Genomic DNA, 24,445 nt, shown 5'->3' with positions numbered 1-24,445 from the left:
CTTTTGGTGGTTTTATTTTCGGTAACTCATTCAGTTATCGTATTTAATTGAAGAAAATTGTCACTTTGTTGTCATTCAATTGTAGAAGTACACTAACGCCAAAGCCGGTTGGCAAATAAAAACTCAAGCCATACTGACTACACTATATACCGCACTATCTTTCGTCGTGAAACTCAATTGTTAATTTTGACAGAAAATTGTTGTTGCTTGCTTGTTTTATATGTAATATATGGAATCATAGTGCTAGACGAATTAAGGTGAATGAAGAAATCATATTTGTATTCGGATTTTTAAAGTTAATTTATTTTTTAATTTAATAAATTTAATATATTCATTAAACCAATTCCAACCTACACGAATGTTAGCTTATGTGTTGAAAAGCAGTGATTCGAAAAGTCAAGTAAAAAGAAGTTAAGTAAAAATTTAATATTTATCAAACTATTTTTGTTTTAAATTAACCATCTGTCGTGAATTTATGATATAATTATGACTATTAACGGGTTATAGATTTTCATAAGGACAGGGACAAAGGTTCGGTTTTATAAAAAAAATGTTGATGGATGACATATCGAATGGAGAGGAAAATGCATTCTTTCCAAATTTTACAGGTATGAAAGTGATTTTTATCAAGAATATTTTTGAGCTGTAAAATCACCGGTTCGCAGCTAAATCCTAGAAGTATTCAGAGTAATAAGGGATAATGCAATTGGTATGAAATATAACGAATTTGCTCTAGAAAAAAAATAATACAATTTAAATATTCTCAATTATTATATAGCGATTAGTTATTTTCTAAAGATCAAATATAAAACAGAAGGTCTAATTGTTATTTTTTTCGAAATAACAAATAAAATTAGCTAGATATTATATTTTATGCATAATTTGACAAAGCGAGTTCCGATACAATTACGGTGTTTTAGTCTCATTGTTTTATATATCTACGTATCATCCACAGCAAGCATGCCTTCGAAAATGGTGCGGATGATTGCTAATGACGGCGTAACAATACTTGCTCAACGCGACGTCCTCACTACCAACAGCAATATTTTCGCTGAAATTCTAGTTGACAACACGGACATTCTTGTAGACGCTGATAGGAAAACTTTGTTCCAGCTATTGCGATTCCTTTATTGCGGTCGAGTTACAAACTTGCATTTACTTGCTGAAAAGCTAGCAAGTTTGGCTTACTTCTACAAGTTGACCAATTTGAAGAAAATCTGCGAGTGTTCGCTTACCGAAAGACTGATGTGGAATAACGTCGTCTACAATCTAGTGTTTTCTTATAATTACGACATGAAGGTTTTGGGGAGAAAGTGCAGATGCATGATCAGAGAAGCCAGAGTAATCTTCATCGATCCAAAGCTTTATCTTAATCTTTGGGGAATGGTTGAAAGAAACGCCAAAAACTTGGTTTGCATGTATATTGTCGCTGAAATTCCAGAAAAATGCAAAGATTTGATGGTAACGGAGTTAACGCCAACGAACGTTATCGATATGATGTTGTTTGCCAATTATTGTAAAATAAACGGGCTTAAGATACAATGTAGAATATTTATTGAGAACTCTGAGAAGGTGTATCTTAAATCGACATACTTTCTCGCCATGTGGCAGTTAATCGATGATAGACAAACAATTGATTAACTCAGTGTGATTTTTTACATTAAGTAATACACTCTTATTTAATTAGATCAAACTGTTTATATTGTAATAACTCTGTGATGTTCTAATTTATTGACGATTATTTATGGCCACATACGTTACAATGTATTTGTTTATTTATCTGTTTAATTAATCTAATTATACAATATTCAAGATATTTACGCTATTTTTTTATTAAAAGTATAAAAAATGTCAATTGATTGACGCATATAATGATTGTAAAGACTATATGGAATATGTATCTAGAAATGTGAAACGTGAAGTAAAGCATTTTTTATTAATCGGCGAGAACTAAAGTTCTTATTATGATCCATGTATTCCATTGTAGCGTTATCATAAAAGTATTCGTATTAACATTTTTTTATCTGTATTGTATAGTTTATTATAAATTTTTATCTAAGATTTGTCCACTAAAAATAATTATAATTATTATTGACAGATTCATTGTCATGAATCGTGACTAAACTAACACAGAACGAAGTGATCTTAATCTTCTAGTCACTGAACTGAGAGAAATATGGTTCGCTGCCAATCTTTTTATATTCGAAACAAATATAACTTAAATACAACATAAAATGTAATATGTTTTATATGATATGAATAAATTTTTTTTTCCTAAAAACATAATATTTTTTCAAAAAATTTACAATCGTTCGAAACCTTTTCATCAATTCAGAATTTACATTAGGCAAACTTAATTTTCTTTATTTCGCCAGGTATGTCCGGCTCGTGCAGCGTGCGAGTGTGCTGGCGTAAATTACCAACTTTTCGAGCAGCCGGTACCGCCTTGGCTCAACTTCACGAAGGCGCGTCTTTGGTACGATTGGCTCAACGTGGAAGCCGACGACCCGCGCGACTCAAGCCCGCTAGACCCGAGCTCAAACGACCCAACAAGACCGATCTCGTTTACTTGGATGACAGTCCGGATTATTGCGAGCGCAATTTGACGTGAGTTGCTTTCCAATTTTAACGTTACAGCTTGAAAGAGTAGATGAGTTTGAAAAGCTCCAAATCGAGAGCGAAGGAATTTTATTTGGAAGTCGAGCCATTGTTCATTCGCTTGTCGTTTTCTTCTTTTCTCTTCTTTTACAGACTTGGCATCCCAGGAACACGAGGCCGAATATGCAACCGCACAAGTCTCGGACTAGACGGCTGCCGATTGCTGTGCTGCGGCAGGGGATACCAGACTCGCGTACGCGACGTAGTGGAGAAGTGCAACTGCCGATTTGTCTGGTGCTGCGACGTCAAGTGCGATATGTGTCGGCATACGCGCGAGGAACATGTCTGCAATTAAGAAGAAAACCGATGCAAGATAAAAGAGGATTTTGAAAGATACGTCCAATTCCTCCGCGATTATAACCCAGTTTTGAAATGCCGATCGTACGTTCGATTGACAGCTCTTTTTTTCGTTGTGTTCGATTCGAAAGGGTTTCGTTACGTTGTAGATCAATTGAACAACAGCACTTAAACTGTCGCATAATTGCCAAATGTACATAATTCCGAGTTTTTCATTTTGTATGTTCGCGTTCTTTGTTTCTTTCTTATCTAACTTCTCAACGTACTTACATTCGTAATCGTGTATATATATATTTTATAAAAGCCTTGCAGTAATCGATCGTTTAAATGTCCATTCCAATCTTGACTTACGCAGACTGCAGACTTTTTCTCCTTTTTTCAAACAATTATTTATACATAAGCAACGCTACATTAAAATAGTAGCATTGTATATGATTTTATCTTTGACGAAAACTCGTAAATGTGTGCAAAAAAATGTGTGTTCGACCTTACATAATCGTAACAAAATGAAAATTAAACATTTCGTAGGATTTACAAAAACGAATCGTCCGACGTTTACACATACATAAGATTGATAAAAACAAAAAAATATAGTAGAAGATGAATGTATAATCACGCAACTCGACTTAGCGCTTGGATAACATGAATGTCATTTCGTCTTTTGAGCTGATCAGAATTTACGGAGCATAAAAATACAAAGCAGTCATCAATGTGTCCACTTGCGCATGAATAAAAAAATATTTAAAAATGAAAAAAAAAAGTGAATAAATGCTCCCACCCATGGTTAATCGTACTTACCATGTTGGGGAAAGAGTCGAGCGAGCAAGATCTCGCTTCTCAACGGCTAATCATTGTAATACAAAAGCGCAGTATTGATAAATTGTAATTTATTTTCCTTCTCGACCCCCTATTCCCCCCACATAGTGTATGTGTATATGTATTTAATGATTTTATATAGGTGACATTTATACATTATATACGACGTAATCAAAAAAAATTTTTTATCGTTAGAAACGAGCGCGACGCTCGATTAGCTGTTAGGCCAAACATAATTCTTAGTATTTATATATATATATATATGCATGAACTGTATACTTATACGTGTATTTATAAATACATCTATGAAAATGCACGTTTAACGATCATTCATTGCTTCCTCGAAATCCGTTTACTCTATTTACAATATAAATAAAAAGTTTCAACGATTATTTTATTCCGATTCATGCTCTTATTCAGAACCACTATATAATTTGAATCGCCAAGCTATATTTACATCAGAAGATGACATAGTTTTTATTAACGATCGGTAAAACTATAAGTTTTTGTCGGTTTCATGAATTAAAATATTTTATTACGTCTAATTTCGGTTATTGATAACCAAGGGCACAAATAAAAGTTATGTTAATATAAATTATGTTTGCTGTACTGTAATAAAGAATATTTTTAGGCATTATTTACGTAATGGTGCATTCTTTTTTAATAATTGAAAATATGTTTAGTTGATGCAAGCTTGTGATGACTAACAAGGTCATATACATAATGACATCTTTTTGACATATTTTTTTAACAGCTTTTAAAATAAAATAAAATATAATTAAAATAGTTCTTTACGTCATAATTTTTAATTTTTTTTACACATTCTGACCGAAGCTATTCATACAACATAATTGCGTATAAACTTTTAAATAATTTAATAAATTACAAACAAAATAAAAAATTACAAACAAAATAAAAAATTATAATTTATTCGGTAGATAACGTGACTTTTTATGCCAATATCTTGAATAAAATTTTTACAATTTAAATTTAAAAAAAGAAATGAGCTATATATGTATAGTCCGCAACTGCGCACCTAAAAACTGGAAGCTTTGGTTTTCTAACCTATAAAAAAGAACACAAACTATTGAGTGTATTTGCGTCGAAGCCGCCGTTATCGTATAATTCAAAGCGCCAATTTCTTTATTTGAATAAATCATCATGAATTTCGGAGTCGATCCTAACAAAACTCAGAATACAGCGACGCCGACCACTGGAATCAGTTTCGGTGCATCAAGTGCCAATACAGGAGGTTTCAGTTTCGGAGCAAGTGCCCCTGCAACTACATCTGCTACTGGAACTGCTTTGGGTGGTGGTAAGTTTTTAATAACAATCAGTGAAAGCAAGACTATTCTACCTACTAAATTTTCTTTAATTCATCATAAAGGTTATGGACCTGGTGCTGCAACCTCTACTACAAATTCACTCACAACCACCAGCATGGGATTCAATATGGGTGCTCCTATAACAACTGCATCAGGTTTCAATTTAGGAAGCACAGCTGCTGCAACCCCTTCCTTCAACTTGAGTAGTGTAACCACATCTACAGCTAGTGGATTTAATTTAGGAAGTACCGCTTCACCAATGGGTTCTGGATTTACTTTAGGAGGCACTACGCCTGCTTCTACTAGTTCAACGCTTATGATGGGTAAAACAACAGCAGCACCATCATCTACAACTACTCCAGCTTCCGGGGTTGCATCAGGTGGTCCTATTGCTGCTGTTAGCAGTCAGCCTCAAACTTCTTTGAGCACTACAACTACGTAAGTGTTATATGATGATTATAGATTTATATACTAGATGATTAAAATATCAAACTTTTTCATTTAGACAAATATGCAGAATTATATAGTCCAAGGTTAGAGCATGGAAAATCAAATTTAATTCTCAGCTTGAAATAAAGTTTATCATATTTTTGTATTAGAAAATGTATGCTTAAGTTATTTTTCTTTTTATACAATACATATCTTTAAAAATCATTTTTAAAGTATCTGTTTCTTTTACATAGTCATTTTGTGAACATTTGTAAATTGGATAGAAAAAATTAGATAATTGAAAGGTATTGTTTGAATTAAGATATTTTTTGATTGTTCGTTTTAATTCTTAGCAATGAAAATAATCTTTCTTTGCAATAAACAAAGAATTAAGACAGTTGAGTTAGAATGACTTTTTATTACATTTTTCATTATTTCAGAGTTACTACTTCCTCTGCAAGCAGACCAACAGGAGCTATCAATTTCTGTCAACTAGAAGAGTCAATCAACAAATGGACTCTAGAATTGGAAGAACAAGAGAAGGTTTTTGTAAATCAAGCTACACAAATCAATGCTTGGGATAGACTCTTGATTGCAAATGGAGAAAAAATTGTTACACTAAACCAAGAAGTTGAAAGAGTCAAATTGGAACAACAACATCTTGAACATGAGCTTGATTATGTAGTAAGCATTCACATCCTCTTTTACAGTAAATCATTAGTTAAATTATACATTTAAAGTAAACTGTACATTAAATGTCTTTTTTTTGACAGGTTGGTCAACAAAAAGAATTGCAAGATTGCTTAATACCTCTAGAAAAAGAGTTGGCTCAGTTATCAGTAACAGATCCAGAACGTGAATACACATATCGCTTGGCTGAAAATGTTGATACACAATTAAAACAAATGTCGGAAGATCTTAAAGAAATTATAGAACACTTGAATGAAGCAAATCGTGCTCAAGATTCCAGTGACCCTATTGTTCAAATAGTAAAGATTCTTAACGCTCATATGAATAGCTTGCAATGGCTTGTTCAAAGAAGCAATTTGTTAAATCAGAAAATACAACAGATTGATCACATGCATCAGAGTTTTAAACAAGAAAATGAACGAAGTTTCCGTTTAGCTTATAATTAGTTAATTTTATATATAATAGCTGTTGACATGTAATTATTATTAGTATATTTTGATGTAATGTCTTTAATGATACAAATTGAATATTTTTTTACAGAAATAATGTTTTATTAAAGTATTCTCCTATTGTAAAAGCATTATTTTGTTAGTTTAAGGTACAAATGCAGAATGTTTTATAGTGACTCGGAATCGTCAAGATTTGATCAGGTTCAGGTGTTAATTTTCTGAAATAAAATGTTTCAATTTAAAAAATGAAAATTTATTTTACTCTTAAATTACACTCTTAAGTTCTATTAAAAGTTATGTTTAAAGTTATTTGTTGTTGTATCAATGGAGATGAATTGAATTTATACAATGAGGTTCAATTATGAAAGTTCCATAGGTTGCTGTTGTTGTGGCTGCACTTGTTCTGGTTGTTTCTCTTGGTTCTCTTCTTCATAAAACATGAAAACATCTTGGTATTCTTTGAGGAATTGGGAAGATCGATTTTCATCCATAAACAAACTATATACTCTCTTAACGTCATCGACAGTCACTTCGGTATTCTTATTTTTACGACAAACGAGTGAAGACGTGGTAATCAATTGAATGGCGTATCTCAAAGAAGTTTCTTTGGCAATGCGTTTGAGTATCGTCAATGCATCGTTAGAAATCTCACAATCCTCTTCTTCACATCTAATCTTTAAAATTTCCTTAAGTTCTTCCTCTTCATATGGAATAGTTGGAACAATGATCATACGATCCAGCAAGTCAATTGGAATTCCATGTGGACTCTTGTAATTAGTGCCTCTAATTGTTGTAATACCACGATTTGTTGCCATGATTACAACAGGCGCCATTTCATTTTCCAAAGCTCGATTCAGAAATGAAAAACATTCAATGTCTAGCATATGTACTTCATCAATAAATAACACTCCAGGTACAATTTCAGCTTTGCCTTCCTCTCTCCATTCAGCAACTTTCTGATTAATTTGCTCTCTCACTTCAGGTTTGATTTCTCCTGTGTCTCCAGAAAACAAAGCTAGAAAACCATGTGTCCTGCTGTTTATAACATCAATTTCATGCATTGTTACAGTATGGACAACTTCCTTTCTCTTTTGCAGTTCTCCTTCAGGACACTGAACAAATCGTGTTTGTGGTCCAGTAGCATCATAGTCTCTTGCCCTTGTGAATGATCGTCCAAGCTTGCTAATTTTGCCTGTAGCTTTGTCTATTGTAATGACATCGCCAGCTTGGACTTTCTCTTTCATAAGACAATCAATCATTTTGTTGCCCAAGTCATATATTGTTTCCATTTCAGTAGTCTTCAGTGTCAATTTTCCAACTTTTGCACCAACTCCAGCAACTGGCCTATCTATTTGGATTTCTACAACTTCACCCTCTATAATTTCACTTTCCTCCTTGATTCTAATACCTATGGACTTCCTTATAGCTTGCGTTAAAGCTTCTGTTTTACTCATCTCCAAGGAGAAAATTTCAGAACCAGCCATAAGGGTAAAAGGTGTATCTGATCCTAAAGATTGAGCTAATCCAAGTGCTATAGCAGTCTTACCGGTTCCTGGTTGACCTGCTAATAATATAGCACGACCTGCTATTTTACCTTCTTTGATCATTTCTAAAATCACACCAGTTGCTCGCCTAGCTTGACATTGACCAACCATCCCTTGGGAGACATTCCGAGCTTCAAGACTATCATCTAATCCAAGACCACGAATATGAGAATGTGCTCCAATACGCTCAATCCTTGTAATTTCTCTAACTTCGTGAACTTTTGTTGTTGGGACTGACATCTTAATAATCTTTTATCTGTAAAATATAGTGGAAATTAGTATGGTTTGTTTTTAAAATATTTTTACATACATTTTAGATGAAAATATTGTTTTGAAATAAATTATACTTCTTATACCATGAAACTTAATTAAGGAAAAGATAAATGCTTGACATTAAAGAAATTTCAAATTAATAAATATATTGAAAGGTTTAACAATAATATCGAACGGACACCATAAAAATTGTTAAAATTACACGTATTAATCACATAGATACCTGGTTTCTATGCAAACAAACTCATAGAGATTATAACCTTACCACGTGAGGAGTGAAAAGTGTAAAAACTTTTGATTAGCTATATAAAAATAAAAATTTACATGCTATATGCTTAGAAATCAAGTATAAAGTTTCACATGAATGGCAAAAATGTCAATGAAAACATGAATTACCGTAGCGCACCCTCTTTTTTCATACAAATATAATATTGTCGTAAATCCGCGTTTTTTCTTGAAAATTATTTTAAGCGCATGTGCAAGATTAACCTATATCCTATAGGTTCCTCGCAGTGCGAACATGCGACCATCGGTTCTATTGTTCTACCGTTCTTTTCTATAGAATGTTGATATAGAAAAGTTCTTAAAGTAATTTTTTTCGTTTCAGATATTCATGACTTTATTTTGAACAGTTTTAGTGTACAGTTTTTAAATGTTGCAGAAAATGTTTGCCGAAAAAATGACCAAAGTGTTTAATTGTAAAAGATGGATTGTATTTAACAGATTAGAGTTTTCAATGATAAAACCTGTTTACAATGTGAATAGAAGTATCACAAGCAATCGTCAATTTACCAAAAAATTATTGTGTTTAAACAATTCGCATTGTAACAGTTCTACTAGGAAATGTTATGCAGTGCTTAATCGGTTAACAGAGAATTCACATGCCCACCAAGTTATGTCTAATTTAACAGCTTATTCGAACTGTATTTCACCAAAATTAACAGTCACGGAAGATGTAAAAATTGATAGTGTAGATAATTTATTAGATAAACAATGGATAAGTATGCATAACACTGAAATTCTTCAGAACTTCAAGCTTTTGTCTTACTATGCTCATCAAAATTGTGAAGACATTAACCATCCAAAATATCAAGGAGTTTTTGATATATTAGCTGAAAAATGTTCAAAATTTAATAAAGAAGAAATGGTTCAATTTTTGAGTCTCTTACAGTTCTGGAATACTAATGGTCTGCATCAAAATAATTTATTCAAACCTTTAGATAAAGCATGTGTAGATAACTTGCCAAATTTGACAATTGAACAAGTATTTTTGATATGTGATTACATTTATAAATTAAATATAGTAACATTCTCAAGTTTTATTTATCATGCTATGAGAAAATTAAATCCAAAAGATATGACTCCAGCAAATTTAGTACAGTATGCATTTTTAATGAAAGTAAAAGGTCCAGTTTCTATGATTAATATGCAAAAATTTGAATTCTGCATTGAGAAAAACATAGATAATTTTAGTGTGGAAGAATTAGGTATTATTTGCATGTCCTTTTTCAAATATCAAACTGCCATTAAGAGCACCACATTATTTTCAAAAATTCTAAAAAAGCTAATAGCTGACATTGAAAATGTTAGTGATATTACTTTATCGTCCATTTTAAAAATTTTAAGGTAAATTGGAATATTACTGAATTATTAACAATTTTAAATATTTTTATTTATTTCAAATTAATTTACAGGTACAGTGCTAATTTGAGTGATATGCGAGGAATAGATACTTTAATAAAAGTATTAGAAGATCAAATTGAAAATAAAAGCTTACTGACTTTAACACATGTAGCTCTTGTTCAAGCAACACTTTTAATAGATAACAGTAATTTGTTACAAAAAATACAAGAAAAGTAGGACATTCACTAATCTCTTGAAATATTTAAAAATTATATTCAATAGATCTTGAACATTTTTTCTAATTAAAAAATAAATTATTTAGGTTCGAAAATGAAGTTGAAAATGCAAGATTGAAAGATATTGAAAGGTTTATATTTTCTCTGTATATATTTAATTGTGATCCAGAAAAAACTTCTTTTTATAAAATTGCTACAGAAGAATTATTAAGTTCTCGTCGAAGAGGTGAAATCTCCAAGTAATTATTTGATACATTTATTTAGTTATTATTTATTGTGTAAAAATTACTTCTTATACTAATAATTTCTACAAAAATTATTTTCTATTTTAGGTTTATAAAACCTTATGTGTATACTATAATGTATATGCTCAAAGTGAACTATTTCCCAGAAGACATAGTGAACAAAATCATGGCTCCAGATTTCATAAATAAATTCTGTGACAACAAATTTAGTACAATGGATCGTGAATATCTAGATATGAGTTATTGTTTGCAAATTGATCATCCAAGATACCAAGGTCCTCAATTAAGGAAAGATCAACTGAATTATCTTCTAAAGGTAAGAATCATATTTCCTTAATAATTAACAAGTTTTAAATTGATTTTTTTTCCAGAGATTCGGTGTATTACAAAAGCAGAAGTTACAAAGTAAAAAGAATTACAAAGTGGATGCTGGCGGTAAACTAATAATTGACCTCACACATCACATTAAGGTATTTTAATTAATTTACAAAATCAAACTACGCGTTATCACGCATAACAGTTAATATTTTTTGTGGGTTTTCCAGTTTACTTTAGGCTCAGAATTAGCTATTCATATAGACTACCCATTACCTTACAACAACAAGCAATATATTTTCATGTGCTATGACCCAGTTTCCCAATGTTATGTACCTCCAGCAGAACCGCTCTCGCAAATTCCACTGGGAGAAATCAAATACGCGCCGAAAGATGGAAAGCAATGGATTGTTGTCGTACCAGGATCACATAATATCTTGACCAGGAATCATCATCTACCTACTGGCATGTTGGCTATGCAACTGCGACATTTGGAACGAATGGGATACAGAACTATCTTAGTAAGTTTAAAGTTATTGTGAGATGAGTAAACATTCCATTTCAATGGGTACATTTTATTTTTGTTTTTTTTTTCTTAGGTTACGTATGTTATATGGGATCAATTGATGACGAAAATTCAGAAGGTCGACTATATTAGGCATATTCTTGGCAATATTTAATTTAGAAAAGAAAATGAGATTTGTATATAATACATTTTATTGGATAAATAATAAATGACATTTGGTTATTTATCTGTAATCAAATTACTTCTCACAATTAAAAAAAACTCCTATGCTTAAATTTTAAGTTTACATTATAAAGGAGAAGTGTAAATAAAAAATTTATTTACACAGTTGGATTATAGTTTGTTTTATTACTTTCAATTTTATATAACGACAGAAATATCGTATCTTGAATATAATAGAGCTGTACAAATATGTTGCACCTATGTTTAACTTGTAGATGCACATGAAAAAAGAAACTTACTTTACATGTACTAATATTCTCCACAACTATACTAATATTATTTAAAATTATTACTTAGTATGATTGCTATAAACTAAATTAAAATAAATACTTGCTAGTCATCAAATTCAAATTATCCAAAAGAAACATTTTTATAAAAATTTCTTGATAATTTTTAGATTTTCCATAAAAAAATATTTTCTTTCTAAAAAATATAATTCCTATCGTTTGCGAGTTGAAAAATTTCATAATATTTGTTGAATGTTTATATTTCTAAAATCGTAAATTTCTCGTCTGAACTAAAACATTACATTTCACATTATTCGTGTTTAATATTTAGCAAAAATTTTCATACTAAAATTTTGTGCTATTTTGAATTTTCTTCATTATCGCAAGTATTCGTTTCTCTTTCTCGCGTCTTGTGTGTTTATCCTTATCACTACAAAATACGATCTACTGACGTAATTTGCTTTTTATGTAAATTTACATGGGAATATATACTAGAAAAATAATACATCTTATATAGTCTGATAAGACTATTCTGACAAGTTATCGAAATTAAAAGAACTTTTACGCAAGTTCTTTTCCTCACTCTTTATTATAAGTGATTAGAAAATATAACTTTATGTTTACTTTCCAACATTACTTTAAATCACAAGAAATTGTCAATGATTACATTCAACGAATGAATGACTACACGTATAAAAGTACTTTGGTTGATGCAGAGTCATGCTGATTGATTATATACGACCGTGAAAATTGAAACTACCTCTACTAGCTAAACGAAATACATGAAAAAAATCACGTTCGTTCTATTGAATTACTTGAAAAATTATCACTATAAAGTTCAATACAGTTAGCAAATATTAGAACACAAAATTGTTTGTACAAAAATCTTCACTTGTGCAATAATAAATATCGTTCGCTGTGGAGCGAACGCAAAAATTTGTTTTCCAACACGAAGTGGCCAATGATAAACAAGAGCGAAAACAACAATAATGCATAATCCTATCAGTAGAAAATCTAATGAAGCGCATATATGGTGCAATCAATTATATATTTACTCGTTAAAAAAGAACAATGGCTTTTACTCGAATGTGTTATGGAATGCACGATTGTCTTACAATAGTTAAGTGGAATCTGTACAAAGATGTCACATATTTTAACTCGAGGTCCGAAAACCGTTGAATCGAGTTATTACGGCATTTACCTTCGTCGTACGTCGAAGCCCACAATTTTTTCGCCGTCGAAGAATTTCACTTTCACAAAACAGAAATGAAACCGCTTACGCGCGGGCTCTTGGGAATATATGTTCGCCCATCGTCGTAAACGCCATCCCGGCGCTTTAAAGCTAAATCAGTCTCTGGCGGAGCGATCCGCGTAAATAATCATCAGATTCGAGTCGTTGTTCTAAGGACATTGTTGTGTTTTGATGATGATCGCCACGTAGGTCAAACAGCTACGGCAACCAATTGTGAATCACGTTCGGCTTCGCTTACCGGCGTCGAGGGTGCTTCGGTTATCGGAGTTGGTGGGTCACCGCTACTGCCATGTTGCTCGATAGTACCTAAAACGAGGGAACGAGCGATAAGCCAGGGCTCGCTTATTTGGTTTATCGCCGGCAGGGGCAGCGTGCGAGTCAGAGTTTTTGGCTTTCGCCGAGGGAGCTAAAGTTTATTTGCCGTCGCTTGTTAGTTTTTGCGTATTTATAGCCACGACACTGGGTAAATATGACTAGGTAAATCGTAATATGATGATAATTGACGTCGAAATATTTCAGCGATGTCAATCTTTCGTAAATGAAAGCTTCAGTACCTGTAAAGGAACTCGCTCGACTACGTGCTGGCCAGCAGATACGGCAGAGCGGTTTGACCAACGGAAACCTGGGCCTTGGCATCCTCAGCAACACATAGATGTAAGGATCGAGGGTGAAGTGCAAGCCCAATAATGTGTCGGCTATTTTCTTAAAGACGAATATCAACTTGTTCGCTTTGTCGCTGATGTTTGCCGAGTGCACCACGTATTGCGATAGTGGTATCGATATCTTGAAAAAAAGAAGACATGGTTTTCTTTTGTGAGAATTTCATAAGTCAAGACGGCTAATACAAAGCTGTCGGCTGATCAGAATGCAGATACATATCTGAAAGTCTGACACGTTACAACATCGCAACCCTCATTAGAATTCAATGACCAAAGTACTTCCTAAAATACTTATCTATTGCTTTTTTCGCAACGAACACGTCTATTTGCGTGACGAGACATCAAAATAATAAAATAGGAAGCTCGCTCGTGCGACTGAATACGCAAATCGATTTAGAAAGCGCAAAAACTGACTTGCCGTGCCAATTCCGTCCTTGGATATTTTTTTTTATTGTTATCATTATTATTATCCCCTGGCTATTGTATTCTATGTTACTAGGTCACTATTCATCAGATTTATTTGCATTGCTAATGTTCTTCGACATTTATATATACACATATATATAATTTTTTTGTTTACGAATATTCCGAGCTTGGAATGACGAACGAAGTCCGAGATTGCATTCGAGCTTCGATTTATCAAAGCGCAGGAACTAACTGTATCGATAAATAAATAAATAATAAAAAATAAACAGAAACTTTACTCGAAGATCGAACATGCACGTACCGTAAATCATCCCATTGTAATTTCCCGGTATACCATCCGCGTGCGATTGTTACAATATGCGTCGTCGATGGCCGAGGGTTACATTTATTAATAAAATTTGCAACGATTACTCGGCGCGGCGGCTTCTGGCAGCGGGCATGCGCCGTTCGGCGACCTGCTTCATTGTCACTTGCCAAGTAAAACGAGATATAAAGGAGAAACATTGGCATTCCGCGCGCTGTATCGTTCCGCGGCGCACGCGGGGGAATGTCGCGCGACGGTCTCTCGAGTCGAGACGACCAAGATCTCGGCGTGCAAAAGAAAAATCGCTCGATCGTATATGTGCCCGCGGCCGCAGTGCCTAGCCTGAGTGCCCAACCAGATTCACTCTTTGCCAGATGGGCTACGAATCCTTACGTATGTGGATGAGCTCTCACCCGTATAGGCAACCGAACGGATATACGTACCCCGGGTTTTCGAAAAGCTATCAAAACGCCGCGCGCGACGCGTAATTAGAGAGCGAATAGATAAGTTTCACGCTCGGTATGTGAGGGGGGGGGGGGGGGGGTCGAAATTCGCTCATTCGCGTTAACAGTAATGTTACCTAGGATTCGTGTATAAATTCATGCCTATAAATGTATCTCATTAAAATTCTATTAGCGCGTGAGGCAGCAAGACTTAGAAAGGTACGTCACGCTATTTTGCCGTTGGACGGACACGTGATCGGGGATCGTTTAGCGATTCGACCGGCGCTGCCGCGACAGCTGCTCGCGTACACGTCGAATCGAGGTATTGCCCGGCTAGTTTCGCAGCTGCGAAATTTATCGCGACTTCGTCCCCGTCGTTGGCTTCTGCCTTACGTTCGCCGCGACGAGAAACGAAAGAGAGGCGAGAGTTCAGCGACACGGTCGACGGCTCAATCGCATTACTTGCGGAGGCCTCGAACGGCCGGGGGACAAGAGCCGTTATAGATGCGTGCGGAAAAGTCAATGTCGGAAGTGCGGGAACGGGTGTGTAGCGCGCAGATGATAAATCGAGTGGCTTCCTGTCTTTATTATGTGCGTACTACACCCCGCTAACACCTTAGCACCGAGCGGCCGGATTTTGCCGATCGAATTCTAATCGGCGAGCGAACGGCCAACCACACCTCTGCGCATTGTTCGCGCGTTGGGCCCGTTTTCGCTGCTCCCGGCTGCCCGGAATGACGCTAGATATAATCGGTAATGGAATTGAACTTTGCGGAAAACGAGGGACACGAGGCTTCGTTTCTCGGCTGAATACATTAGGGTACATTTTACACCCGGAATATTCATAAAGGTAAAACACTTTGCGGCCCCATTAGCATTTATGTATATGAAATAACTCTCGTGTCATTCTACACAAGCACACACACACACACACACGTATGTCAGAGCGCACTCTAATTAAATGTCTTTTCCCCACAATTAATTGTTAATTCCTTCCGAAAATAGTATTTCGCACGATAGGCCGAAAGGTGGGCGTGTGATTCGAGAGTCACGAACTCGGTTTCACTCGAGACTTGGGCTTCTGCAGGCAGGCGCGCGTGGCTGACCGCAGCGTGCCTATACTACTTGCGTCAGCCTGTCTCCACGCGAGTCCACGCCGAAGCGACGCGAAGATAGAATAGAAGCTGGACAATTCTCCGCAGCGCTACGCGAGGAAATCAGAGCGTCGCGGCCGCTCGCCACGGGGTCCAAGTCGTACCGTCGCTCGCGATTGTTGCAAGTGCGCCGTACGTCCGCGGTCATGGACATATTCCCGCTGACGGTCCGCGACCCGCTTCTGGGATTAAATTCACGGGTGACGCGAAGGGGTCGCTCGATTCTCTCTTGGCCCCGCGCGAATCAATCTACCGTGTCGAACATTCCTCGGCTCGCCCTTTTCTTATCTTCTTATTTGTGACGCTATTCGGGATATTCACGCTGGAAAGTCCCGTCCTTGTCGATCCATTTCAATTCGTTGCGGGAACGCGTGTTATAGCGTTGCTCGCGTCGCGTGGCATAACGCCGACTCTTTGCTTATCGCAAACTTCGCCGCGCGACGGCGGATTTGGACGGACTTTCATCGTCGCGCACGAGCTGTTCTAATGACGGCGTACGTTCGCCGGCAGGAAAGAAAAGTTCTTGTTCGCGTGACCGGCGCGTTTCGCTATTTTCACCGATGGCGAATATTCGCCGGTGGCGTGTCAAACCAAGTAAAACTTACCATTTGCGGCATCCAGCAAACGAGGAAAGAGATGGACAGCATGGCCATGAGCTTAGCAAAAGCTTTCTCCTCGGGTGTGACGCCCACCTCGGCCGACGATCCATGTGTGACGGCGAGCAGTGGCTTCGCTCGCGACGAAGCTCGCGAGATACGTCGAAGCGCGCCGTTACGACGGCCAAGACGTTTCAACGCGCGTGCTACTGCCAAATTGCACCAGACGATCGACAGGCACAGTAGCGTTCCTGCGTATTCGACAATTGAATAATCGTTTCGGGTTCGTCGCGTCGTTTCGACTTTTGAAGCAGAGCTTTCAAGTTTGGTTCACATGAATTTTCACAGAGAGCGGACACTTTCTTGATCAAAGAAATTTCACCGAGGCTGAAATGCGATGGCATTCTCATCGCATCGCAGGTAAAGTTGATCGCGAAGTGGTCGTATTCTTTTTATGTAAATAGAGACGCAAGTACTCACCAAAGAAAAACCAAACACCGGCGTAAGTGATGTCGATCGGTTCGGTGGCGTCTCTGTATCTGACGCACTCGACTTCTCCGTTCCGATTGACGCGTCGCCAAATGCCAAAGCCAAAGAACGGCATGCAAGTCAGGGCGATGCCGCCCAGCCAGAGTAAGATCATACAGCGCACAATCATCGGGAACGTCACCTGCTAAACATCACACATGTACGTCACCGGGGATACGTCGGGATGTCAGACCTCCCTTTTACGTTCTTTTTTTAGCGCGCCCGCGATGGTGTGCCGCGCGAGATACGCATCGAGCGTTCTATTTTTCAAGCTCGCGCCCCGCACATCGTCTCGCGCGACCGGAAGCCGTTGGCTCCCGCGACGCTGAAATCCACTGATATCGCGCCGATTAAAGCCGCTTATCGCCGTTTGGCGGAAATTTATGCTCGCGCGAGACGGAAAAACTGAAGGAAAAAAAAAAAAACAAAAAAAATAGCTCCGTACATCCGATCGTCCCGCAGTGATAGCGCGCATTATTGCTCGCGCGACGCGGTCCGTAATCCCCCCACCCCACCGAATATATGACGTTCGCGCATACATGCGCTTCAGCCCTTCGGCAAATCTCGCTTTATCGCCGCCCGGTGCCGTCCCCGAAGCAACGCCCGGCACTGCCGTCGAACCGTGCGGCTCTCGCGCCGAACGGATTCGTCGCTGCGCGCGGTACGTTTCGCCGGGCATGCAAATAAAGATGCCGCGGCAGCGACCTTGGCGAGTTTAGTAAACCGAGGGGGTGTGGGCCGAGCACGCTCGATTCCCTCGCGTGCCGCTGCGACCGAGGAGCGGGTCGATGAAAACGTGACAAAAATCACACGCGTGTTCTTTTCCTTCGCTCTCGCGCCCCCATTCTTCCCTGTTTTTTCTTTCCTTTGTCTTTCTTGCAAACGTGACGGGGATCCTGCCGAATTCTCCGAGTCAACGATATGGGATGTATTTTTAGGAGTCACGGCGATGATAAAGTTTCGACATTCGAGCTAATTCTCAGCAAATATTGACTGATGCGCACGCGCCCGTGCGTTAGCTCGACTAACTACCCTTAAATTGATGAGTTTCCCAGATTCCATTCTTATTTGACTTTTTTGTTTTCACCGGAGCGCGTCACCTCCGAGCCCAATAATCTTTCTCGCCGTTCGTTTGCGGGAGGCGAGCAAGAGCGTATTATTATTATTTTTGACGCGGAGAGGCCAATAAAATTTTCAGGATCAAAAGCGGCGGCGAGCGAGTTCGACCGAATGCATAATATCCGTTGGGCGGCGCTATTAATAGTGGCAGTAACGGGGTCATAGAAGCGCGTCCCCGAGAGCAAGCTCTTGATTACACTTATCAATCCGTGCGACTACTCACGCGTGCAAGCTCGGCGCGAGCGCTTCCGAAATAGAAACCACGCGCGTGAGAGCCTTGGAGCAACGACGCCTCTCGACTTGACGGCTCGCTCGTCGTGTCAGTCAAGCTTGCGTTGCATCTTCTCCTCGACGGCGTGCTTTTTGGCATTGAGGAGAAACTCTCTCTCTCTCTCTCTCTCTTTCTCGGTCGTCGATCGCTTTTTAACAGTCGGTCAAATATTCCAGGAAATAATCGCTTTCGAGTATCTCGGGGAGATGTGCGTGATCCGTTCGTCGCTCGTTTTCGAGAAAGGCGCGCAAAAAAAAGAAGGAAAGAAAGAATGGAACGAAAAAAGAAACAAACATAATGCGACGAATTTTTGCACAACGCTGGTCCTCTTCCAAAGAAACTGCGACAATGCGATGTGTATAGCGACGAAAATTATCCGGGGATTTTCCGGTATATTTTTTTTCCTCGACGATCAGTATACCGAAATTCTGAGGCGATCGCAGAATACAAATGAATAGAAATTTGAAATTTATTATTAGCTCTGAGGCTGTAATCTCTGGCACCGATCTTTTCGGAATTCACGCCTCGTACAGCAAATAGAAAGTCAATGCCCGCGCAAAAGAATGAAAAAAAAAAAAAAAAAAAAAGAAACATACCTGACGCGTCTGAGTTTTCAAGTACATACGTCTCACTGTCATTTTCAATGACTCGTATACGTGTACCGCGATCTTCGAAGGAGACGTTTTCACGCGGAGCGCAGATGAAAAATCGATGCGAACTCGGTCAATTAGACCACCCGTGAGGTTTTTTTGCCAATTTGTCGCAATTAGTGTACCGTAGTATCGAAGCTACTGGGCGATGATTGATTCGATGGCGGCAATCGACGCACGTAACGCAACAAATTCAATTTCTATATTGAACGGCGTTTGAGTGATTGCGCGCTTTATTACTATCGTCGTCATTATTATTTTTTTTTTAACGATACAATATCGAATCGGTGTTTAGCTGAGTGCCGAATTTTCGCAAGTGGGCCGATAAATAAGCCTCGTCTCGAAAAACACTCCACAATGATCGCCCGCGGCATTGTGGTGCCTGCGCATACACGTACCGAAAGGCGCTCGCGCGATAATGCCTCGAAAGAAACGGCTTGTAAACAGATATACTCGCGCGGCGATCGTTATAAATTTGCGAGATTCAGCGCCGCTCGCGTTGGCGGGTACGATGTGTAATCTCGACGCGATGAGATATTTGTGCGCGTGCCGGCGGGCGAGGCGCGCGTACGCCGCGGAAAGTTACGATTTATTTTCATTGAATAATGCAAACGCGAGCAGAGAAACCAGATCGCTCCCGTGACATCGCCAGGCCCTCGCGAACGCGTCTAATCGGAGAGGTGAACGGTCTTTTGAACGAATACGACCAATGGGTCGCTCGAAGTTTGCGTTCGTGCACTTGGTTCGACGAGGTCACTGTTCATTCATTCCAAGATTATATTCTTTCCTTTCTTCGTCGAAGGTTAAGGAACGCGAATGGAATTAGACTATCGATCGTTCCATCAACGAGTGCGGAGATCAGCAGAGTTAACCGAGCAACAGAAATCGGATAATTCGCATGAGATATTTATTATCACGTGAAATTTAATGCGCGACTTTCCTTAACATCGTCCAATTCTTAAATTCACGGGATAAATGAATCCCCATCTCTCCAGAGTAAATAAGCAAGCACACGTGAAACTGACGTTTATCAAGATACATCAATAATATCTCGGAAAACAATCATTAACTACACCAAAAAATGGCTAATGATACGCTTGTCAGAGGGACTATCGTTTTTTCATCAGTACATGGAAGATGAAAAATATTAAGCGAAAAAGGGCTCCAAGGTCGTTTTTATTTGAGCGGAGGTCGACACGTCTACGTAGCGATTACACCTTATTCTTAGTCAAGCAAGATATATATGCGCCATCACGATAGAATACACCTTTCCAAAAGTGGAAGGGCGAGTCACGCTATTTCGGAAGTATGCGGCATCTCATCTCGTTGATTAGCGGATAGCGATGCACTGCGACAGGCGGCAAGTACGTGCCAAAATGCACGATCGCGCGGCTTTACCTCCGAAACTCGTCATCGTCCTAATCGAAATAACGATTCGCTCGACTTTGCCTATTTCGAATTGCGTCTCATTCACTGCCGCGCGTCAACATTTTCGCGAGGAAATATTTGGAAAATAAATAAATTGGCCCGCGCTTCGTCCAAGTCCGTCGTCCTTATCGATTTGCGGAATGACGATTATGTTGTGCGATAATGATGATCGTTACATTTCTAATAAAGAAATTATCTTATCACGCTTCTGAAATCGAAGCAAACCTATACAGAAATATCACTTTTTTTCCCGAACCCTTCGTTTTTTTTTTTCTAAGCGCTTATCTAAAAATAAGTCTCCCCCTCTCGATTCCAACAATCGAAATGGCAAATTTCATTGGCAACACAATATACTCCAATAAAAGTAAATCACTTGAACTAAAACAACAAACAAACGAAAAAAACGAATAGAGTAAGCGCCTTATCTGCCAATAAGCATTAAGAAGTATTAAACGGCATTTTAATTAAATGGTACTTTCGGCCAGAAAAATAGCAATGAACTTGACGAAGCTTCCAGAGAAAAAAAAAGAAATTTCCCAAACGACTCAGAAAAGCCATCTGCCCCTTCATTTCGCCCTTCTAAACAATAAATTTCCCACTAAAGCCCGAACCTTTTTCATCGCCCCCCCCCCCTCTCTCTCTCTTTGACAATATAATATACACTTATGCCCGTACACGCGCTCGCATGAATGAGAGACGCGCATGAAATTCTAATTTGTGCGCGGCGACAATCGCGGAAGCTTATCTTGTCGGCGTGGCGCAGCTATACTCACTTATTGCTATTCCGCGTACGTTAACGTTGACTTCCAAGCTCTCGACCAGATTTTCGTTCGCCGCTTGGTCGCTATCGAGCCGGGCCGTATGCCCCCGCGTTGATTTTCTCGTCGGGACCTTCGCGAGCGCTTTTCAACTCGTTCGAAGAGAAGCTGGCGTCGACGCACCGGCACGAACGCACTCAACCGAGACGGACAATTTGGGACTCGATGGCCTTTGGCGTGGCCATAGCATCGCGATGGCTCTCAGCGCGGTCGTTGCAGCAGCGCCTAACGCCGTAGCTACCTATGGCGATAATAAGCGCCGAGGCAAGTGTTGTTGCAGTGCGTCCAATCGTAAAAAACTTTACGAACGGGTCACGGCCGGGCACGCGCACTTTCCCTCGCTTGCAATACGCAGCGGAGCTTTTACCGCTGGTTGATCGCGCGACCATCGGGCGTCGTCCGAAAGAGGCAGTATTTCCATATATCCCAGCTTACCGTAAAGAGCGCCGAAATGACAATGAACGCACCTTCTGATAGACGAACGGGCGAGTGAGCGCGAGCCAACGTTCGCCGGCCATAACGAGCGCCACGCATCCGCTGAACAGGCCGAACAGGCGACAAAGCACGTGCACGTAGCACAGGTAGTCGCTGATGTCCAAATTGTAGTCGTTTTTCAAGTCATCTTGATGACGCGTCAGGATCACTTGAGAGGTTGTCAGTAACATCGCTATCAGGTCGTTGATCGTCAGGCAGCGTAGCATCAGCAAGTGCTTCCGGTTTCGGCGCTGCAAGCATAAGTACACACGCGCGAGAATCATAAAATGTACGATGTGGGAGGTTGCCTGCATTTCCTTTCGATGGCGGCTTTCGTCAAAGGTGCAGGATTTTTTACGAGCGGCGAATTTTTAAGATGGTTCGTAGCCTTTGGAAAATTTTAAGTGCAATTTGACCTATTGGTGAAATATTAATGCTGCTGCATCGTAAAACACTTTTTACAATGCAGGTAGATCGTCACTGTTTCTACGCGACAATTTCTTTGAGTATTCAAAATTCTACGAAATCTCATTACATTTCATGTTGAGCAATAGTCATTACTCAGTTAAAATAACTTTTTCTTTTGGTATCAATTTGGATAAGTATACATGAGTTCTTTTCGGAGAGGGCGCGGAGAGTTTCCTTTTTTTGAGAAATTTTCCATTCGATTCGGGTTAAATCTTTTAGAGTGAGTTTTCAAATGTAAATAGAAAGTTTATTTGTGTTCGATGCGAAAGTAATAGTGACATTGAAAATGTTTATTTTTATTCTCTTTGTTTTGAACGAGGAAACGCGTTTTTAGTCACGAAGTTTAAAATGTTCGTATTAACAAAAAGAAGTTGCAAATATTTTAATTTAACGAATAATCAAGGAATCAGATTTAATTTACTTATTTTGAATGGGTCAAAGTCTACGATATAAGGTTTCATTTTTAAAGCCACATACGCATTGCTCTTACAAAACTCACTGAGATGTTGATCGCAGAATTTGTCGTAATCTTCATCAATAATTTTTTTTCCGTGACAAATACCGAAGAGAAAAATTTGGCAGTATGTATCTATAAGTCCCACAAAAGGTTTTTCATTCAAACGATTGATTACATTTAAACGTACGCATGCAAAATCAATATTATTAACAAAAAAATTCATCGATCAATCGATCGATCAATGAAAACAATCACATCATACAATACGAGAAGTCTACTAGACCGTAATATTTCATAGGGATTGATGAATAATGAATCGATATTCTTTATTGAATCGTCTCGTAATAAAGATAACGGCTATCAGTCTTTTGAATCGCTTCTATTCAGTCGCAAAATTAATGGATTATCGCTGCCGATTGCACTACTTATTTTTAGAACGTATATCAATGCGAATTGTTAGTAAACAGCTCTACGGCGAAGCCTTGCTTCATTCATCAACGTAATTCGGAGGTCAAGATTTTTTAATCAACTGTGTATGTAGTCGGGAATAAGGTCAACGATGATCTCGCGTATGCATCTAACAAACTTCGAGAGCGATTGACGGATGGTAAAAATGTGCAACGTAAACTTTTTTTTTTCTCTTGACGATTTCGTTTATGGATGTCGAGGAGGTCGGAGATTACGAAAATAGCGGGACACACGCGTGCTCTGATACGTGCTTTTAATGATCGACAGTGGCGAACGATATTCGAAATCAAGCGAAATTATTACTGATATTAAGTATCAATGTTTTGCTTTTGGTGAGTGTTCGAAATCGGTGACAAAGAATAGCTTCGGTAACCCATGCTTTCACAACTGAGGGCTTCTAGCGTGTTATCATTGAGTGCATAATTTACATACATTCCGCAGTTAACTGAATAGCAATAAATCACGAATGAAATTTACGGTATCGAAACCCTCTACGAATTCTTCGTCTTCTTTCACTTTTCCGTAAAAACGATCGTTAATTTCGAGCACTGTCGTCCATCGCACCGACTACAATGTCGTTACTTCCGCGAAGGTGAAAATCGCGGAAAAACTAAGCGCACTGTTATCATCGAAACGCAGCGCGCATTCGAACAACGCTCCGTCTTACTCACCTTGTCCTTGTGCAGCAGTATTGACAAGGCGGCCAAGTTGCCCAAGATGCCCAGGCATAGAATGAAATAGAGGAAATAATTCGGCGGGTGCTCTCTGCGCGCGTCGTTGCTCGCGAGCCGCTCGGTGGTTTCCAGCAGCATCGTCGTAGCCTCCAGCAAGGTCGACGGCTCGTTCGCCGGCGTCGTCGGATTGGCGAGCAAGCGCGAGCCACCGGGCAGCTTCATCGTTCGAGGTTGCCCGTTACAGCGCGAGCATGGCACGAGGTTGGCTTCGAACAATCGGTCTCGGTAGCTGCGTGCTTGGCGAGGAAGCTGTCGCGACGAGCGCAGATTCCGACTGACTGGCCGCGGGCCACGCGGTCCTCCGCACTTTTGTGTTTACAA

General features: G+C 38.7%; 6 protein-coding genes across 11 annotated transcripts in view; 4 read left to right on the top strand and 2 right to left on the bottom strand.

Moving 5' to 3' along the window:
* The window catches only part of LOC131662906 (protein Wnt-1-like), a 45,347-nt gene extending 41,306 nt beyond the window's left edge, over positions 1 to 4,041 (top strand). Inside the window, exons 6-7 of the mRNA XM_058932895.1 lie at positions 2,376 to 2,607; positions 2,752 to 4,041. Coding sequence (XP_058788878.1) covers positions 2,376 to 2,607; positions 2,752 to 2,953 — 434 coding nt within the window. The 3' untranslated portion in view covers positions 2,954 to 4,041. The remainder of the gene's footprint in view (positions 1 to 2,375; positions 2,608 to 2,751) is intronic.
* Positions 394 to 2,105, top strand: LOC131662907 (uncharacterized). Its single transcript, XM_058932896.1, has 2 exons — positions 394 to 608; positions 956 to 2,105. Exons 1-2 carry the CDS (start codon positions 551 to 553, stop codon positions 1,639 to 1,641), a joined length of 744 nt encoding a protein of 247 aa, XP_058788879.1. The 5' UTR covers positions 394 to 550; the 3' UTR covers positions 1,642 to 2,105.
* A 791-nt stretch (positions 4,042 to 4,832) lies between the features above and the next one.
* LOC131662797 (nuclear pore glycoprotein p62) lies at positions 4,833 to 6,869 on the top strand. Of its 3 annotated transcripts, none has more exons than XM_058932730.1 (5): positions 4,833 to 5,086; positions 5,159 to 5,251; positions 5,339 to 5,534; positions 5,966 to 6,209; positions 6,299 to 6,869. In XM_058932730.1, exons 1-5 carry the CDS (start codon positions 4,933 to 4,935, stop codon positions 6,659 to 6,661), a joined length of 1,050 nt encoding a protein of 349 aa, XP_058788713.1. In that variant the 5' UTR covers positions 4,833 to 4,932; the 3' UTR covers positions 6,662 to 6,869. The 3 variants fall into 3 exon arrangements, with proteins under 3 accessions (XP_058788713.1, XP_058788711.1, XP_058788710.1); XM_058932728.1 differs by having other exon boundaries at positions 5,159 to 5,299; positions 5,378 to 5,534; XM_058932727.1 differs by having other exon boundaries at positions 5,159 to 5,534; positions 6,299 to 6,865.
* Positions 6,870 to 6,896: 27 nt separating this feature from the next.
* Positions 6,897 to 8,988, bottom strand: LOC131662796 (ruvB-like 2). Of its 2 annotated transcripts, none has more exons than XM_058932725.1 (2): positions 8,878 to 8,988; positions 6,897 to 8,464 (listed from the first exon to the last, which is right to left on the bottom strand). In XM_058932725.1, the coding sequence occupies exon 2, from the start codon at positions 8,446 to 8,448 to the stop codon at positions 7,024 to 7,026; it is 1,425 nt and encodes a 474-aa protein (XP_058788708.1). In that variant the 5' UTR covers positions 8,449 to 8,464; positions 8,878 to 8,988; the 3' UTR covers positions 6,897 to 7,023. The 2 variants fall into 2 exon arrangements, with proteins under 2 accessions (XP_058788708.1, XP_058788709.1); XM_058932726.1 differs by lacking the exon at positions 8,878 to 8,988 and adding an exon at positions 8,705 to 8,846.
* A 6-nt stretch (positions 8,989 to 8,994) lies between these two features.
* On the top strand, positions 8,995 to 11,819 carry LOC131662795 (uncharacterized). 2 transcript variants are annotated; one of them, XM_058932724.1, is made up of 8 exons: positions 8,995 to 9,069; positions 9,143 to 10,107; positions 10,176 to 10,337; positions 10,427 to 10,579; positions 10,673 to 10,901; positions 10,957 to 11,055; positions 11,131 to 11,421; positions 11,500 to 11,819. In XM_058932724.1, the coding sequence occupies exons 2-8, from the start codon at positions 9,146 to 9,148 to the stop codon at positions 11,578 to 11,580; spliced, it is 1,977 nt and encodes a 658-aa protein (XP_058788707.1). In that variant the 5' UTR covers positions 8,995 to 9,069; positions 9,143 to 9,145; the 3' UTR covers positions 11,581 to 11,819. The 2 variants fall into 2 exon arrangements, with proteins under 2 accessions (XP_058788707.1, XP_058788706.1); XM_058932723.1 differs by having other exon boundaries at positions 9,002 to 10,107.
* Positions 11,820 to 11,988: 169 nt separating this feature from the next.
* Positions 11,989 to 24,392, bottom strand: LOC131662745 (thromboxane A2 receptor). Of its 2 annotated transcripts, none has more exons than XM_058932635.1 (6): positions 24,062 to 24,392; positions 21,991 to 22,248; positions 17,190 to 17,382; positions 16,719 to 16,960; positions 13,682 to 13,910; positions 11,989 to 13,433 (listed from the first exon to the last, which is right to left on the bottom strand). In XM_058932635.1, the coding sequence occupies exons 1-6, from the start codon at positions 24,284 to 24,286 to the stop codon at positions 13,318 to 13,320; spliced, it is 1,263 nt and encodes a 420-aa protein (XP_058788618.1). In that variant the 5' UTR covers positions 24,287 to 24,392; the 3' UTR covers positions 11,989 to 13,317. The 2 variants fall into 2 exon arrangements, with proteins under 2 accessions (XP_058788618.1, XP_058788619.1); XM_058932636.1 differs by having other exon boundaries at positions 17,190 to 17,379.
* Positions 24,393 to 24,445: the final 53 nt, after the last annotated feature.

This window comes from Phymastichus coffea, unplaced genomic scaffold, assembly GCF_024137745.1.
Source record: "Phymastichus coffea isolate CEN01 unplaced genomic scaffold, Cenicafe_Pcof_1.1 PCOF00028, whole genome shotgun sequence".
Lineage (NCBI taxonomy): Eukaryota > Metazoa > Arthropoda > Insecta > Hymenoptera > Eulophidae > Phymastichus > Phymastichus coffea.
The sequence above is the reverse complement of the archived record's forward strand: the minus strand, read 5'-3'. Positions and strand labels throughout refer to the sequence as shown.

Bases quoted from the DNA above. Each gene is read 5' to 3' on its own strand.
- LOC131662907 (XM_058932896.1), top strand. From the start codon at position 551: ATGTTGATGGATGACATATCGAATGGAGAGGAAAATGCATTCTTTCCA. The intron at 609-955 runs GTATGAAAGTGA...TATCATCCACAG, and splicing joins ATTCTTTCCAAATTTTACAG to CAAGCATGCCTTCGAAAATG.
- LOC131662797 (XM_058932727.1), top strand. From the start codon at position 4,933: ATGAATTTCGGAGTCGATCCTAACAAAACTCAGAATACAGCGACGCCG. The intron at 5,087-5,158 runs GTAAGTTTTTAA...TTCATCATAAAG, and splicing joins TGGAACTGCTTTGGGTGGTG to GTTATGGACCTGGTGCTGCA. The intron at 6,210-6,298 runs GTAAGCATTCAC...TTTTTTTGACAG, and splicing joins AACATGAGCTTGATTATGTA to GTTGGTCAACAAAAAGAATT.
- LOC131662796 (XM_058932725.1), bottom strand. From the start codon at position 8,448: ATGTCAGTCCCAACAACAAAAGTTCACGAAGTTAGAGAAATTACAAGG.
- LOC131662795 (XM_058932723.1), top strand. From the start codon at position 9,134: ATGTTGCAGAAAATGTTTGCCGAAAAAATGACCAAAGTGTTTAATTGT. The intron at 10,338-10,426 runs GTAGGACATTCA...TAAATTATTTAG, and splicing joins TTACAAAAAATACAAGAAAA to GTTCGAAAATGAAGTTGAAA. The intron at 10,580-10,672 runs GTAATTATTTGA...TTTCTATTTTAG, and splicing joins CGAAGAGGTGAAATCTCCAA to GTTTATAAAACCTTATGTGT.
- LOC131662745 (XM_058932635.1), bottom strand. From the start codon at position 24,286: ATGAAGCTGCCCGGTGGCTCGCGCTTGCTCGCCAATCCGACGACGCCG. The intron at 22,249-24,061 runs GTGAGTAAGACG...TTATGCTTGCAG, and splicing joins TACTGCTGCACAAGGACAAG to CGCCGAAACCGGAAGCACTT. The intron at 13,911-16,718 runs GTAAGTTTTACT...CTTTTTTTCAAG, and splicing joins TTTGCTGGATGCCGCAAATG to ATATCGATACCACTATCGCA.